The sequence below is a fragment of the Colletotrichum paranaense genome (assembly GCF_030867605.1).
Source record: "Colletotrichum paranaense strain IMI 384185 chromosome Unknown Scaffold_4.1, whole genome shotgun sequence".
Classification (NCBI taxonomy): Eukaryota; Fungi; Ascomycota; class Sordariomycetes; order Glomerellales; family Glomerellaceae; genus Colletotrichum; species Colletotrichum paranaense.
Window position 1 is genome coordinate 2,866,178 of NW_026848962.1, and position 13,582 is coordinate 2,879,759.

At 51.3% G+C, this 13,582-nt stretch overlaps 5 protein-coding genes across 5 annotated transcripts; 2 read left to right on the forward strand and 3 right to left on the reverse strand.

The window, feature by feature from the left end:
• Window positions 1-267: 267 nt before the first annotated feature.
• Window positions 268-1,143, forward strand: CPAR01_05967 (bacteriorhodopsin; the record flags this gene model as incomplete). The annotated part of the gene is made up of 1 exon (XM_060490241.1): window positions 268-1,143. The coding sequence occupies one exon, from the start codon at window positions 268-270 to the stop codon at window positions 1,141-1,143; it is 876 nt and encodes a 291-aa protein (XP_060351707.1).
• A 1,406-nt stretch (window positions 1,144-2,549) lies between these two features.
• CPAR01_05968 (uncharacterized protein) lies at window positions 2,550-5,163 on the reverse strand (the record flags this gene model as incomplete). The annotated part of the gene is made up of 5 exons (XM_060490242.1): window positions 2,550-3,483; window positions 3,556-3,719; window positions 3,793-4,002; window positions 4,056-4,851; window positions 5,117-5,163. The coding sequence occupies 5 exons, from the start codon at window positions 5,161-5,163 to the stop codon at window positions 2,550-2,552; spliced, it is 2,151 nt and encodes a 716-aa protein (XP_060351708.1).
• Window positions 5,164-7,702: 2,539 nt separating this feature from the next.
• CPAR01_05969 (uncharacterized protein) lies at window positions 7,703-8,146 on the forward strand (the record flags this gene model as incomplete). The annotated part of the gene is made up of 1 exon (XM_060490243.1): window positions 7,703-8,146. One exon carries the CDS (start codon window positions 7,703-7,705, stop codon window positions 8,144-8,146), a length of 444 nt encoding a protein of 147 aa, XP_060351709.1.
• Window positions 8,147-8,412: 266 nt separating this feature from the next.
• On the reverse strand, window positions 8,413-8,894 carry CPAR01_05970 (endoribonuclease L-PSP; the record flags this gene model as incomplete). Its single annotated transcript, XM_060490244.1, has 2 exons — window positions 8,413-8,723; window positions 8,783-8,894. 2 exons carry the CDS (start codon window positions 8,892-8,894, stop codon window positions 8,413-8,415), a joined length of 423 nt encoding a protein of 140 aa, XP_060351710.1.
• Window positions 8,895-9,629: 735 nt separating this feature from the next.
• Window positions 9,630-11,676, reverse strand: CPAR01_05971 (metal ion transporter metal ion transporter; the record flags this gene model as incomplete). The annotated part of the gene is made up of 4 exons (XM_060490245.1): window positions 9,630-10,494; window positions 10,547-10,821; window positions 10,894-11,132; window positions 11,217-11,676. The coding sequence occupies 4 exons, from the start codon at window positions 11,674-11,676 to the stop codon at window positions 9,630-9,632; spliced, it is 1,839 nt and encodes a 612-aa protein (XP_060351711.1).
• Window positions 11,677-13,582: the final 1,906 nt, after the last annotated feature.

A 13,582-nucleotide genomic window follows, 5' to 3' on the forward strand; every position in this document is an offset into this window, starting at 1 on the left:
TCGTCTGGGTGAAGTCATCCGACATGGCTAGATGCGGATCACCCGGCAGGGGCTTTTGGGATCGCGTTAGCTCGGGCCTAAATCTGATGTTGGCCGAGGACAACAGATGAAGATATATGGCATGTAGCAGCCCCCTCACTATAAGGATAAGAGAATAGAAAGCAGTATCAAAACATTTCCTGGCATACTCAACCAGTAGCGCTTTCCTCGAAGTCTCCCGCCAGCTTGCAATTGACACAGAAAACCGAGCTGCGAACAACATTCACAATGGCGAACGATGCTCTCAACACCAACTCCCGCGTTGGCCAACAAGCCGACCTGGGCATCTCAGCCCGCGCTTCGGACTGGTACTTTGCCGTCTGCGCGATTATGGCGTTTTCCACACTCGTTTTTCTTGGAATGGGTTTTACCAAGCGAGAGACGCACCGTCTCTTCCACTACATCACCGCCACGATTACCTTTGTCGCTTGCATAGCGTACTTCTCCATGGGCGCCGGGCTGGGCCAGGTCCCCATCCAGGTTGAATTTCCCCGCAACAATAGCCAAGTTGGCGGCGCCGGCACACGCGAGATCTACTACGTGCGATACATCGACTGGTTCATCACCACCCCGCTGCTGCTGCTGGACCTGCTTCTCACTGCCGGTATGCCCTGGCCTAGCATTATGATCGCCCTCCTCGCCGACGAGATCATGGTTGTCACGGGCTTGGTCGGTGCCCTCACGAGCACAAGCTATAAGTGGGGTTACTGGGTGTTTGGCATGTTTGCCTTCTTCTACGTCGTTTACGCGCTCGTGATCGACGGACGGAAGCACGCTGGTGCGCTGGGCGGGCAGGTCAGCTCCACGTATCGCAACTGCGGTGTTCTCACCATTTTCTTGTGGTTCCTGTACCCCATTGCCTGGGGCGTCTCGGAGGGCGGTAACCTAATCCACCCCGACTCTGAGGCTGTCTTCTATGGTATTCTGGATGTTCTTGCGAAGCCCGGCTTCGGGTTCCTCCTGCTCTGGGGACACAGGAACATTGATCCCACCGCTCTGGGACTGCACATCCGCGAGGCTGGCCAGCCCAAGAACCGCCCTGTTGGCAGCCACGACGGAGACCACGGACACATTGGAGGTGCGGGGCCTAGCAACGGCTTGTAATGCCACTGCATTATCGCAGTCATTAGTTTGGGGGTACGGAAAGGTCTCGGTTGAGGAGAGCTGGGTGCATTGCATCTACCTATCAGGGTAGCCATGGGGTTTGGAAAAGTTCCTTGGGTCTTTGCTAATCATGGGGTTACGTTTCTTATTGTTGATGGACGTTGGATCGATGCGGTTCACTCGCAGGCGCTTATATGCGTTGGCTTAATATGTGGTCATGTAATGCTCATAGGAGTTGTTGTATGTAGGGAAATTCATTTATACCCATAATCTAAGTGGCCGACTTCAACGTGAATGCAGTACTTAACTGCACGCACTTGCCTGGCGATTTGCCCTGCGATGGGCCTCGGAATGATCTTCTCAAAATTTGCATGTTCAGCAGGACGCCAGGGAGACAGAAAGCCTTCGTGTTCGTACGTGAGAGAGCGCGACCAACCCCCCACAGTGCATGAATGGGAATTCGTTTGGAGTTCTGAAATCATAATCTCGTTTCATCTACGAACTGTAGGCAACTCACCTCAGGTGAATCAAGCTTTGCGGGGTAAGAAAAGGCTGGCTGTAAGTCAAAAATGCTGCACCTCACGAGGACTCAGGACTCAATTCTGAAAAAGGAGGTTCGGGGCAATGGAATCTCCGAACAAAACCATAGCTTTGACTACGGCTTGCTAAATCTGAAAAACTTTATTGTGACAAGACGTGCCGTATCATAGCCGTCTGAAGATTGAGACAAGTAGCTGAGTACGAGAATTCTATGTGTTGTCTTTGAATCTTTTCGACGATGCTTTCGGTGCCGGATTCGCATTCTGTGAAAATGCATATGGATTTAGAAAAGCTGAGAAAGCTGATGAGTTTAGAAAGCGACTTATATTACCTAAAGTACAGAAATAGAAAAGTTGTAATCTAAGAAATTAGAGCTCCGGAGCTTTCTTCGATTATATTGTAAAAGGCCAGAGTGATCTCAGATCTACGAATACATTGATGTAGCCCAGTCAGAAATAATAAAACATACAGAACGCCGCCACCCTTTTTTCTTCTTTCCTTTTTCCAAGACACGATCGATATGTCTGTTGGTGCGCCTGTACGGCAGTGGAAGATGCTGCTTCTTATGATTAATCGTACTCTTACAAGACTCAGTTGATTTCATCACTATCCTCATGGGACGGTGAACACTTGGTGACAAAAATTACGAGACTTCCGCAAAGGGTGGGTTTTCTAAGCATCTATGATACGTAGATTGTGAAAAAAGCTTCAGAAGACTAGAAGCCTGGCTGTCCGGTTTGGATTTGTATCTACTGAACTAAGGATTTCACGTCTACGCGAGGTAGAATCAGAACCTCTCGCTTCTTCAGGCCACAGTCTCCTAGCGCTTTTCTCTGTTCTTGTTTTGCTTTCTTCTTCTTTTTCTTTCACGGATTTTGCATTTCGAGATTCATGTCGAAATTCATCCCCGCCCAGAAGCTATCATCCATGAAACTCAGACCATTCTGCTCGCCAAGTTCACCGATAGATTCCGCCAGAGCGAATTGCGTGTTGAAAGCCGACTCCGATCCGCCGTGACTCAGCAACGCCCCCTGGAGCGTCTGGTCCGCCGCGCTGGACTCGTCCCACGTGAAGTCTTGGTCAATCATGTTGATCAAGGGACACAGGCTCTGCTCTAGCGTCGGCTGCGGCTGCATAGAACTTGATACTGCACCATTGGTGTCGCTTTCTACCACCGCCGCCGATGCCGGTGCCTTTGGATCCGGATCCGGGTCCTTGCGGGCATCTTGCTCCTGCAGGATGGAGTTTGGCATCCGCTCCGGGTATTTCTGGTGCAGGTACTTGATCAGATCGGACCGCATCTTCGCGGCAGGACGCCAGGAGATGCCCAGCTCCGCCAGGACCTCCAGACACGCTTCAATGTAGACGGTACAACACGGCCTTCCCGTATTCGCAAACTCCGGGTCAGGGCTCGCGTACTGAATAAGCACCAGCGCTGCGGTGAGCGTGCAGTGCGTCGCGGTGATAGGGCTCCGCCGGAACGAGCCAAAGACCTGGCGGTACTTTTTGCCGGCGTGGCAGATACGTTTGGCCGACTCGATGCAGAGGACCTCTGCGCGTTTAGCCGTGTCTGTTTTAAGGGCCGGGGGCGTGTCTTTGGATTTGAGGAGGAAGGGCTTGAAGAGGAGGATGCAGCAGGTGTGGTAGACCATGTGGAGGGTGTAGACTTGAGGCAGGTCGTTGTGTTTGTCGATGCGGAGGTCAGCGGGGAGTTCGTAGAACCATGTTTTGAGCTCGAGGGTGCAGGATTGGAGGAAGGATATCCTTTGCGGGCCTTTGTAGAGTGGTTTTGGGGCGTATCTGAGGGGTTTGTTAGTTGCGTGTTCACCAAAAAGGGGAGAGATTGTGTGGGTGAAAGGGAAGCTGACGTACAGAGCCAGGAGGATGTTCTCAAGGATTCGACAGAGGCCTATTAGACCGCGGTGTACGAGGACCTTTTTATTGCATCTGTCTACGTCGCATGAGTCGTTTGCTGCTCCAGCACTCATTTGTTCCGGTGTGTATGTTGACGGTAAATGGACAGCGCCTTGGACATCCTGCATCACAATGTCAATACAGACAGTACTCTCATAGACGTTTGAATATGTGACATAGCGGAACAGATCTTACCAAAAGACTACAGACTCGCCCCGTGTATATGGCGGCAAGTTTGTCGTCACAGTATAGGGCCCAATAAATCTGTCGTCTCAACTCTACTTCTTCGTTGGACATGTGGCACGTGCCAGACAAAGACGACGCGTCAAGGTTGAGTCCCATATCAAGAGCTAGTCGATTTGCCATTCCTTGGTGTAGCCATCCGGCAGCATCGCATCCGTAGGACTATTTGAAGTGAGCATAGGAAACTTGGCAATTAGTTCCATCCATAAACATACCACATAGACCCCGACCAGAATGGACATTGACTGAATTGTCGTGATGTTCGGTCGTTTCATGTCATAATGTAAAAGGACTTCAGCTTTCTGGAGAAAGACTTTGCCGGCCGAGTTTTGGTCGTCTAGGATGGAACGGGTGTCGGTCCTATCGGAGTAGCGTGATCCCAGAGCAAGTATACAGTTGAGTAAACAAGGACTGAAGAAGCGACCCTGCGTTCTCATACTCTCTCTGAATAGCTTCTCATCAACCACTTGGCACCAGGGGTTTTGATACTCAAAGAACAAGTCTATCAGTTCTGTGGTAAGATCCTCCGGGTAGACGTCTGCCTCCAGAGGGAGGATGTAACGGTTAGTCTCCGTGGACTTGGATGTCAATGGGCTGCCATGATCGTCGGACTCGGGCGTAGATTCTAGAGACTTGTCAATAACCAACCCAGCCGGGGATAACACTAAGCGATACGCACCACTCTGGAACTCTAAGCGGCCGCTCGCCGGGCCGAAGTATCGCATCTCTCCATCCTGATCGTAGTTCACCGATTCATCTAGGGAGAGAGCTCCTTCAAAGGTGGCACATAGGTCGTCAAAAGCCGAGACGCTGAGTCCAGCATCGCTACCGGTTGCTAAAGTGCTGGCGATGGACGGTAGTTGTGGTGCTGATCCGGTGGCCGAGAGCTGGGCGACGGCAGCCTCGACATCGATGGTGTGGGACTGCAACACGGCTTCCAGGAGGTCGATTCGGTTTCTCAAAAGTTGTACGTATGTCTTGGAAGCAGGCTTACGGCCGTCTTCTTCACTCCTATAGAGACAATTGATGGCACGTTCGGAACATCGGCCACAAATGGGCCGCAGTCCATCACACTAAATGTTGGCACCTTTCAGTCAGCATCATAAACTTTTCGGCCAGAGCATCAGTCCATTGTCTATACGAGTATCGGAATGCGTGTATAGCCTGAACTCAGCCGTCAAAAAGGTGTGGGCTGATTGATCGACTGGAAGGAAAATATATTCCACCCACCTTTGCCCTTCGGCGCCGACACTCCTCGCACGCCTTTGACGTGTACCTGCGCTTCGGTTGGCTTGCGGCCCGCTCCGACGACGCTTGGGGCATAGCAGCGAAGGAGAGGAGACACAAATAAGATGGGCAAGGGTCCTCCACCACGGATGATATAATCCTTTTTGATTCAGTCCGCGGACACCTTCGATTTTGGTTCAATGAGGAAAGTCGGACGCACAACGGTTGACACTTGGTAGTAGTGCGCAATTTCTCTTGCCCGACAACCACAGCACTGAGATGGTCTAGGGTGGGGCCAATCTCACATGGACTTGAATCAATGGATGACTAACGAGCGGGGGAGGAATTCATATTCCGCCCTCTGCGTCATGGCACGAATATCTGTTCATGACTTTTGAGCCAGAATTTTGTTGACAAAGAGTCGAATTCCATTTATTCCAAGCCAATTCATGGTGTTGCTACAAAGAAGCGCTCCCGTGTCCAGAGGCTCTAATGCTACTATCGAGGTCTCGTAAGATCTGCTATGCTGTGATGGCTTCCAGCTCTCCGTCGGGGGGTGTATCCGGACGCTTGGATCACGCCGGGTGGGGCCGCGAAGAGCAGGGAATCTTCATGTAGTTATCCTGGTAAGATGCAAGTAAAATCCTGTAAGATCTGTCTGTTGAGATGAATACGCGAGAAGCTCTGATTCTCAATAGTGGCTTGGAAGATGCGATAGCGAGAATATACTTGCCTAGACAAGAGACATGAAGTCCCCAGTCCGAGAATAAGACCACTTCCGGCCTTGGCCCGGAGATCAGATCGCGGGAAACCCAAAATAGAAGTCAGAGAAGATCCCCGTGCGGATCAACACCGTGTCGGTTCATCTTATGCCGGGCCACCGACTTGATTACTCCCGTCTTTGTGAGGGAAGGATTTCAATGCTCCTCAATGCTCCTGGAATTTTCTGATGCTCTGAATTGTCGCCAATCTCAAATTCTCGGTACGCATGAACGGAAGGCGAGCTGAAGTGAAGGATTACCGGACCTCTGACGAACATGAAGGCTCTATCGCCTCCCTGATTCTCCAGAGCGCACAAGAGCATAACCTGGACCCCTACCTTTAAGCGCATGCTGAGCGCATATTGACGACGCGGCTCAGCCAGGGACATCGATACTCGATCGCAACGCCCCAAAATCGACATTCGCTTTTACAGCAACAACGAGGTGCAACCGTCGACGCCATGACCGAGAGACACGGACAGACAGCGGGTCTGCGTTTTAGCGCGCCTGGAACGCATCGACGACACCTCAAGCATACCCTCGGCGCAGCGAACTAGCCATATTGTCGATCATAACAACGCCTGGCCTTACGTAGACACTCAGACGGTTGGTTTGAAGACTGGGTTAGGAGGTAATTGATTGGGTGTGTATTCTCGAAGTCTTCGGGGGGAAACGCTTACTTGCAGAGACTTGATAAGTGTAATCCCGACCCGCGACGATCCCTCCCTGATGGCTGTCAACGGCTTACGCCGCAAAGGGGATTTTCTTTCACTAGATCATGTCTTCTTCGACGATGAGACAATCCTGAGGATATTTTAAGCCTCACATTGACTTCAATGTAATCTGTCGTGGACGATCTTGCAAGTGCAGGTCTCACTAAGTTGTGGTTGGGACGAAACTAGGGGTTTGAATGAGCTCCAGTAACCTCCAAGCTTGCGCAGGTGCCAAGTAGGGCTACAGCTCGAGTGCGCAGGCCGTGTGATGGGAATGCGGAGACTGCTCTCCAGAGACACGCGTAACTACAACTCTTATGCAACAAGATGCATGTCTCGGACGAACACCTGGGTGATGGGCATGTCTCACGCAGCATTCGGGAAGATGGTAGGGGCTTCGCGACCAAAGCTTCGGGACCAAACGCAAACAGCGAGAGCCACCGCAGCTGGGTCAAGGTTCGAGAGACATGGTTTTTGGACTGAAACATTTCCAAGAAAACATGTCCATCGAGATAATTGTTCACTGTTTCTTCTCTCAACGCCACATGTCTATCCTACCAACCCAAATCCTTCTGTTTTCGTACCAATATCGAGAGTCTGTTGATCTTACCTGCGTTAACTAGAGCCCCCCACGGACTTCTCCACGGATGCCCGCCTTCTCTTCCCCTGGGCCCCTGAAAGAACAAACAAAACCCGAGCCCATTAGCGTGCAGCATCGAGGTCTCCTAGCGTCATGCTTCAACGTCCGGCTCGGCGGGAGCACGGTCGGGGCACGGCCGGCCCGGTGCCACTTAGCCTCCCTACTTGCGTCTCCTGCTACTTGCCCCCCGCGAACCATACCGTCCTGAACCGTCAGCGGCGCAACGGTCAGTTCACTCTTTCCATGGGGCTCCGATGGTTGGATTCAGAGTTAAGGATGAAGAAAGTATAGGGGGGAGAAGGGGGGCAGACGGTGTTGCGTGGTATGGAAACCTCCAACCGTCCGAAATGATTGAGTTTGTTGCCCGCCTGAGCGAGGGGGAAAGAGAGACATCTATAAGAAGGTTCCTGCTTGCCTTTGGTCATAGTGCATTGCCACCCTCGCAATTCATTACATACTTCAGCCAGGACTAATCATACTCACTTGTTCACGATACCTCGATCTTTCAAACCCCCACCAAAATGCCTTCCACCGTCGTCTCCACCCCCGTGCCCGCCGGCGTCGACCGCAACGCCGTCCTCTCCGCCATCCACAACCACGACCTGATGGTCAAGACCCTCTGCCCGGCTCTCATCTCCTACAACCTCGAGTCCGGCTCCGTCGGCGTCGGCCAGTCCGCCACCTACTCCGTCACTGACAAGAAGCCCATCGGCCAAACCACTTACCAGCTCACCATCACCAACCTCGAGGACGGCGTCGACACCCTCGTCAACGCTAAGCCCCCCGTCGGAACTCTCGTCATCAACGGCAGGTGGCGCATCGTCAACGAGGCTGCCGGTCTCATTCTCCGCGAGGAGGTCGACATCGAGGCCAACATGCTCATGAAGAAGATGGCCAAGGGCAACGTCGAGAAGACCCACCCCGAGCAGCACGCTGCTCTTCTGGTCCAGGCTGGCAAGGCATAAATGATGTATCAAAGCGACTATACCCCACTGGCTGAGTTCATCGCCTTTGGAACCCGCTCGGTGTGATTGGCGTTCAACGGATACTGGGATCTTGTGATGAGATTACCTCTGATACAATAATGGGAATATGACATTTTGGGATACTATAACATTTGCTTTCGCATATGGAGCTGCTTAGAATCTTGTGTACCGAACCTTCGTGACTTGATCGTTCCTCATGATGTAGGTTGGCGAGAACTGGTTCTGAATTCACCCAATCTCAACGCTTAAGCCTTCGAAGCTTCTTCGGGAACGTGAGCGACGACCTCGATCTCGACCCGCATATCGTCCTCTCCAAGCCTCGGTACTCCCACGCACGTCCAAATCGGCTTATGGTGCGGCATCCACTTTCTAAAATTCCGTACCATGGCTGCCAAAGCTTCGTCATTAATCGGCACATGGTATGAGTTGACTCGGAACACCTGTTCCCAGCCTGCTCCACCGGCATCCTTGAGATTGAGATCCACGTTGGCGAATGCTTGATCGATTTGGGCGTTGATTTCCTTGTAAAACTCTCCCGTTTTGGGGTCCCATCCGCCTGAGTTATTGTGTCAAATTGTGTTTGGATTTGAGACGACTATTGGAAGCGCGACATACCTTGACCAGAGCACTCAATGCGGTCGCCAATCTTCACTGCCTGGCTGTAGCTGAAACCCGCGAGATTTCTCTGGCCTACGCCTTCATAGGAATAATACTTGAGATGAGACATGTCGGCAATGTTGTTTTGGGCCGTTAAAGGATTGAGACGTAGTGACTAGGCTTTGGCTGAAAGAGAATCAGTACACGTAATGGCAGCGGCCTTGAGTTACGTCCTTGCGATTCGACAGTCGTTTTTATAGAAGAATGGAGGCAGTTTGCGCAATCAATAAACCTCGACGTCATATAAAGACAGCGGAATCTATATTCCTCTACATGCGGAGCACCTTGGACTAAGGTAGCGCCTGACTCGAGCCGACCCGATTACCTATGCGGGGCTCTTCCGACTACAGAGTAAACACATCTAACTTCGGAACCTTTCTACTTCAACTGCTTTGTAACAGTTCCAAATCGGCTCTCCTATTTATCGTCATTGTGGAAGTTGATTACCTATTCCGCGATGTTACACACAAGTATGTCTGCATCCCTAATTTCTCTGCTCAAAAGGCAACATTTTCTGTGTGTGTGTATGAAATATCCCTTTCTTAGAGACACGATACTTTATGATAGAGGGTTGGACCTCGCCTAAAATACTGCTTGACTAAATACACTTGTTGAAAAGTGCAGTCGGATCAAAGCTAACAGAGTACAAAACCAAAGACAAGTCAAAAGTCAAACACAGACAGAGCAGACCAAGTCAAAACTAAAGCAGAGACGAACGACTTTTGAGTCTCCATCTACACGCCATCATCGCGTTTACAGCAGAATTACCCCTCACCGGGCATACTGCTAGTTTCCATCCCTTCACTTACTCACCCTTGCCAAGCAGAACCAAGTTAGCCACGTTCATCGCGGCCATGATGACCCAAACCAAGACCGCAAAGCCAGCAGTGTACCACGAATTCGCCATCTTGACGGTGCCGTCCGTAGGGATTGCTGTGGACTCCTCCTCGTCAGTCCCTGCACTACCGACCCTGAATCGGGCGCTGCCGCCCGGTCCATCCCGGACCGTCATGAACTTGTCTCTGCAAGTGAAGTAAATCAATGGCGCAGTAACAAACGGCAAAACGACACTAAGCACGACCTGCGAAGCATTCAATGCTTCGCTGACGCCCTTTCGCCCAACAGCGCCGGCAATAACAATGCTCGGCGTAACGCTGATACTCCGCGTCGCCAGGCGTCGCAGCCATGGACGGACTTTCCAGTTCAGTGCGCCCTCGCTAACCATCTGCCCAGCAATGGTACACACGATACCCGCCGAGACGCCAGAGAGAAGCAGCGCGAGAGCGAAGATGGTGCCCGCCGCCTTGGAGATGGAGTCCGTGAGGAGTTGGTGGATGCTAAAGATGTCGGCGTCCGGTGCTTCGGGATTCCCGTACAGGGAGACGCCCGCGACGATGAGGATGGCTGAGTTGACGAAGAGGGCGAAGGTGAAGAGGGAGATGCTCAGCTCGGCGGTCGAGGTTTTGAGGGAGTGTTTGATTGCTTTGGCGGAGGGCACGTAGTAGCCTTTATCAATGCTATCGCCGTTGAGGTCGACTTCATCCATTTCGGGGGGTAGGAGGTTGTGTTTTGTATCGTATTCTCGGAGGCGGGCTTGGACGATGCCAGAGCCGAGGTAGAGGCTGTGCGGCATGACTGTTGCGCCCAGGATCCCACAGGCTTGGTATAAACTGCGTGCTGTCAGTAAGCCTGTTCTGGAGGAAAGGAGGTGGAGGGGATTACCCTTGAGACTCGACCACGGCACGCGATGGCAGATACCCCTGAAAGACTTCCCCAACCGGCGTATCCTTGATGAGCGAGAGCTGGATGCAGAAGCAGACGACCACGGCCAGCACCAGGCCGATGATGAAGTACTCAAAGATTCGCAGGCCTCTCATAGATCCGTGGGGCCGGTAGAAGATGAGAATGATCATGACGTCCAAGATGGAGATTGCGCATCCTGCAACGAGAGGTATGGCCGGCACAAGCAGGTTCAGACCAATCGCGAAGCCAATCACCTGCCCAGCCGCATCACTTTAGTAAACTGGGGCCTTGGAGACGGAGACACAGCAAGTATCGACCACACTCACCTCGGCAATATCTGTTGCGATGATGGCAACCTCTGCGAATACGTAGAGGACGTAGTTCATCCATCGCGGCAAGAAAGCCCGACATGCTTCAGCCAGGTTGAGCCCCGTGACGGTACCGAGCTTGATACAGAGGCTCTGGAGGAAGATGGCAAAGAGGTTGGACAAGAGTACGACAAAGAGCAATCTGAAACGGTAGCTTGCTCCTGCAGCGACGTCTGTTGAATAATTTCCGGGGTCGACTGTGTAAGGTGAGGAAGGCTGTTAGTCAAGTTCACTACTTTTCGCGGGTATTTACGGAAGGAGAGAGCCAGGAAGAATCTCACTATACGCAACAGCAATCATGAACCCGGGCCCGATAAACGAGCCAAACTTCACAATGGCCTTCTTCAACCGACCGTACAAGGCCTGATGAATCTTGGGCGTGTCTCCTCCATCATCAGGGGGAAGTTGACGTGAGTGAAGGTTAGGGAGAGGGGTCGCGGGGACCTCCTCTCCCTCGGGTAGACCAAGTCCATTAGACTTGGTCGTCGCGGCCGCAGCCGCGGGGCCGAAGCCGCCTTTGCCCCAATCCACATCGTCATAGGACCGCGATATATCCCCGTCGCCCGTCTCGGATTCCCCCGCCAGCGATAGGCCCTTGCCATCCTCCCCTGGCTCTAGGGCCCTGGCGTTGACGATGCCGTTGAGGTCTTGGTTGGTGGTCAAGTCATTGGACAGTTCATTCGGGCTCTGGTTGTAGCCCTCCCCTTCGTAGGGTTCGTCTGTACGAGATGGACGATTCATTGTTTCGCTGCACTGTACTCTAAAGAAAAGGGGTAAGGAAAGAAAGGCGTGAATGACTTCATGACACGCGTTGTCGTCAAATCTAGGGTTGTCGGCTAAGCGGCTACTCAAAACCCATGACTAATCACAAGACACACCTAGCGGGCCCGTCTAGTTTAACGTCGGCTATTGTTGCCATTATCTACAAAGATGCATAGAGAATGGTATTCACTCATTTTCTGTAGATACTCATCATTGTTTGATAGCAGAAGCCGCCACAAGATGAAAAAGTGGTTGTTTCCTAAAGCGGCAAGTACGCTATGCAGTCCACTTTTGCCAAGCAGCCAAGCAGACTAGAGAATTCAAGGTTGCATGCAGTCCAATACTCCAAGTGACCAGAAGCTCGGGACTTTATAACGGTTACAAACGTTTTTAGATCTTGCATATATTGCCTGTCCATAGAAGAGAAGAAGCTCGTTGTACTTCAGATTGATTTGCGGCTTTTTGACTTTCCTTTCGGGACCGTGAGAGGAAGGGATTGACAAAACTATGGATGATGAGCATAGACATGTATATCGATACGTCAAGTTGCATGCGAATGGACGACTACCTACGAGTTTACAATACTACAGTCAAATACGGCAGAATGCATCGTTCTGCATACGTATTGACTAAATTTGCAAGGACTTGCCTCGCCCAGCACTAGACATAGCATATTTCTGCAGAGCATTCTGTCATGCGTTGTGGAGTCGCAGACCCGGCTCCTGATTTAATAGGCATGAGGCCCGTGATCACATTTCATCCGAGTCAACAAATGAAACTCGTGCAGGTAAATGCTTACAGGAACTTCGAATTGAAATTCCTACCTGAGTGACGAATGGCTCTCGTTTACAGATTCCGTTCCGTTCAGCATGCCGTGCAAGATGGGAGTCAATCCTCTCGAGACCAACGGCACGGAAATGGTTCCAGCAGATCTATATCAAGTTCCTACGAATAGCTGGTCACAAAAGAGGAATCACTTTCATCGAACTTGGTCGTTCCGACATCAAGTTCAAAATAGCAAAAACCAGCCAAAAGTCGATAGACGAACTGTAGTACCAATGGCCTTTGTATCCTACAGGCTATGGCCGGCAAGCTGGCCACTCTGTTAACTGCTAAGATGGCTTCAATATGAACATGCGGGCTTTTGTAGGGGCAATAATAAATTGACTACTAATCTGATCGTATTTCCCTTATATCTATTACCTATAAACAATCTCAAAATAGAGCAGGACGAGGAGATTGGCTGCACTCGGATGTAGTGATACCATCCAGTAGGTAGTTCATAGAATGATTTTGAAACGCCTTTCGTTCCTCCACGCCAAATATCTTTCAACGAGTAAATACCTTGATAGAAAGTTTTCCATCCCGTTTGCACAATGCCAACATCAATCTAGCCTCGTGCTATCTAGCAGGCGGGCCTCCTTAGCGAGATACTGTAAATGCTCCTAGCTATTTCTACGTAGGCCCATCTGGATGAATATCGCAAGCTACCTTACATAGCGCTTTTGATCGTCGAAAGGGCAGCAATAGAATGTGTGTTAAGTAGCAGGAGATTGATGTTAATAATTTGCCATGAACAGGCAGGTATACTGGGTTCTTCTCAGCTTATGGACGATGAACGACTGCTTAGCGTGCTAGCCTATCTCAAACTGCATTTTGTTAATATTGATTTTGCCTGTAACCACCTATCAACTCCCGTGCACTCATTTGGCGTCAGCTCATCGTCCCAACTGACCCAAATCTCATTCAGAATTCGTTGAGCTGACAAGCCCTCCCAAGTCCAGTTCTTGCGCCCCACATCAAGAATCTAATACTTCCAAGCAGCAGACACCGCGAGCCTCCTCCACGAACCCGCGTCCCGGAGCCGATCGCCGCTCTCGTAAGG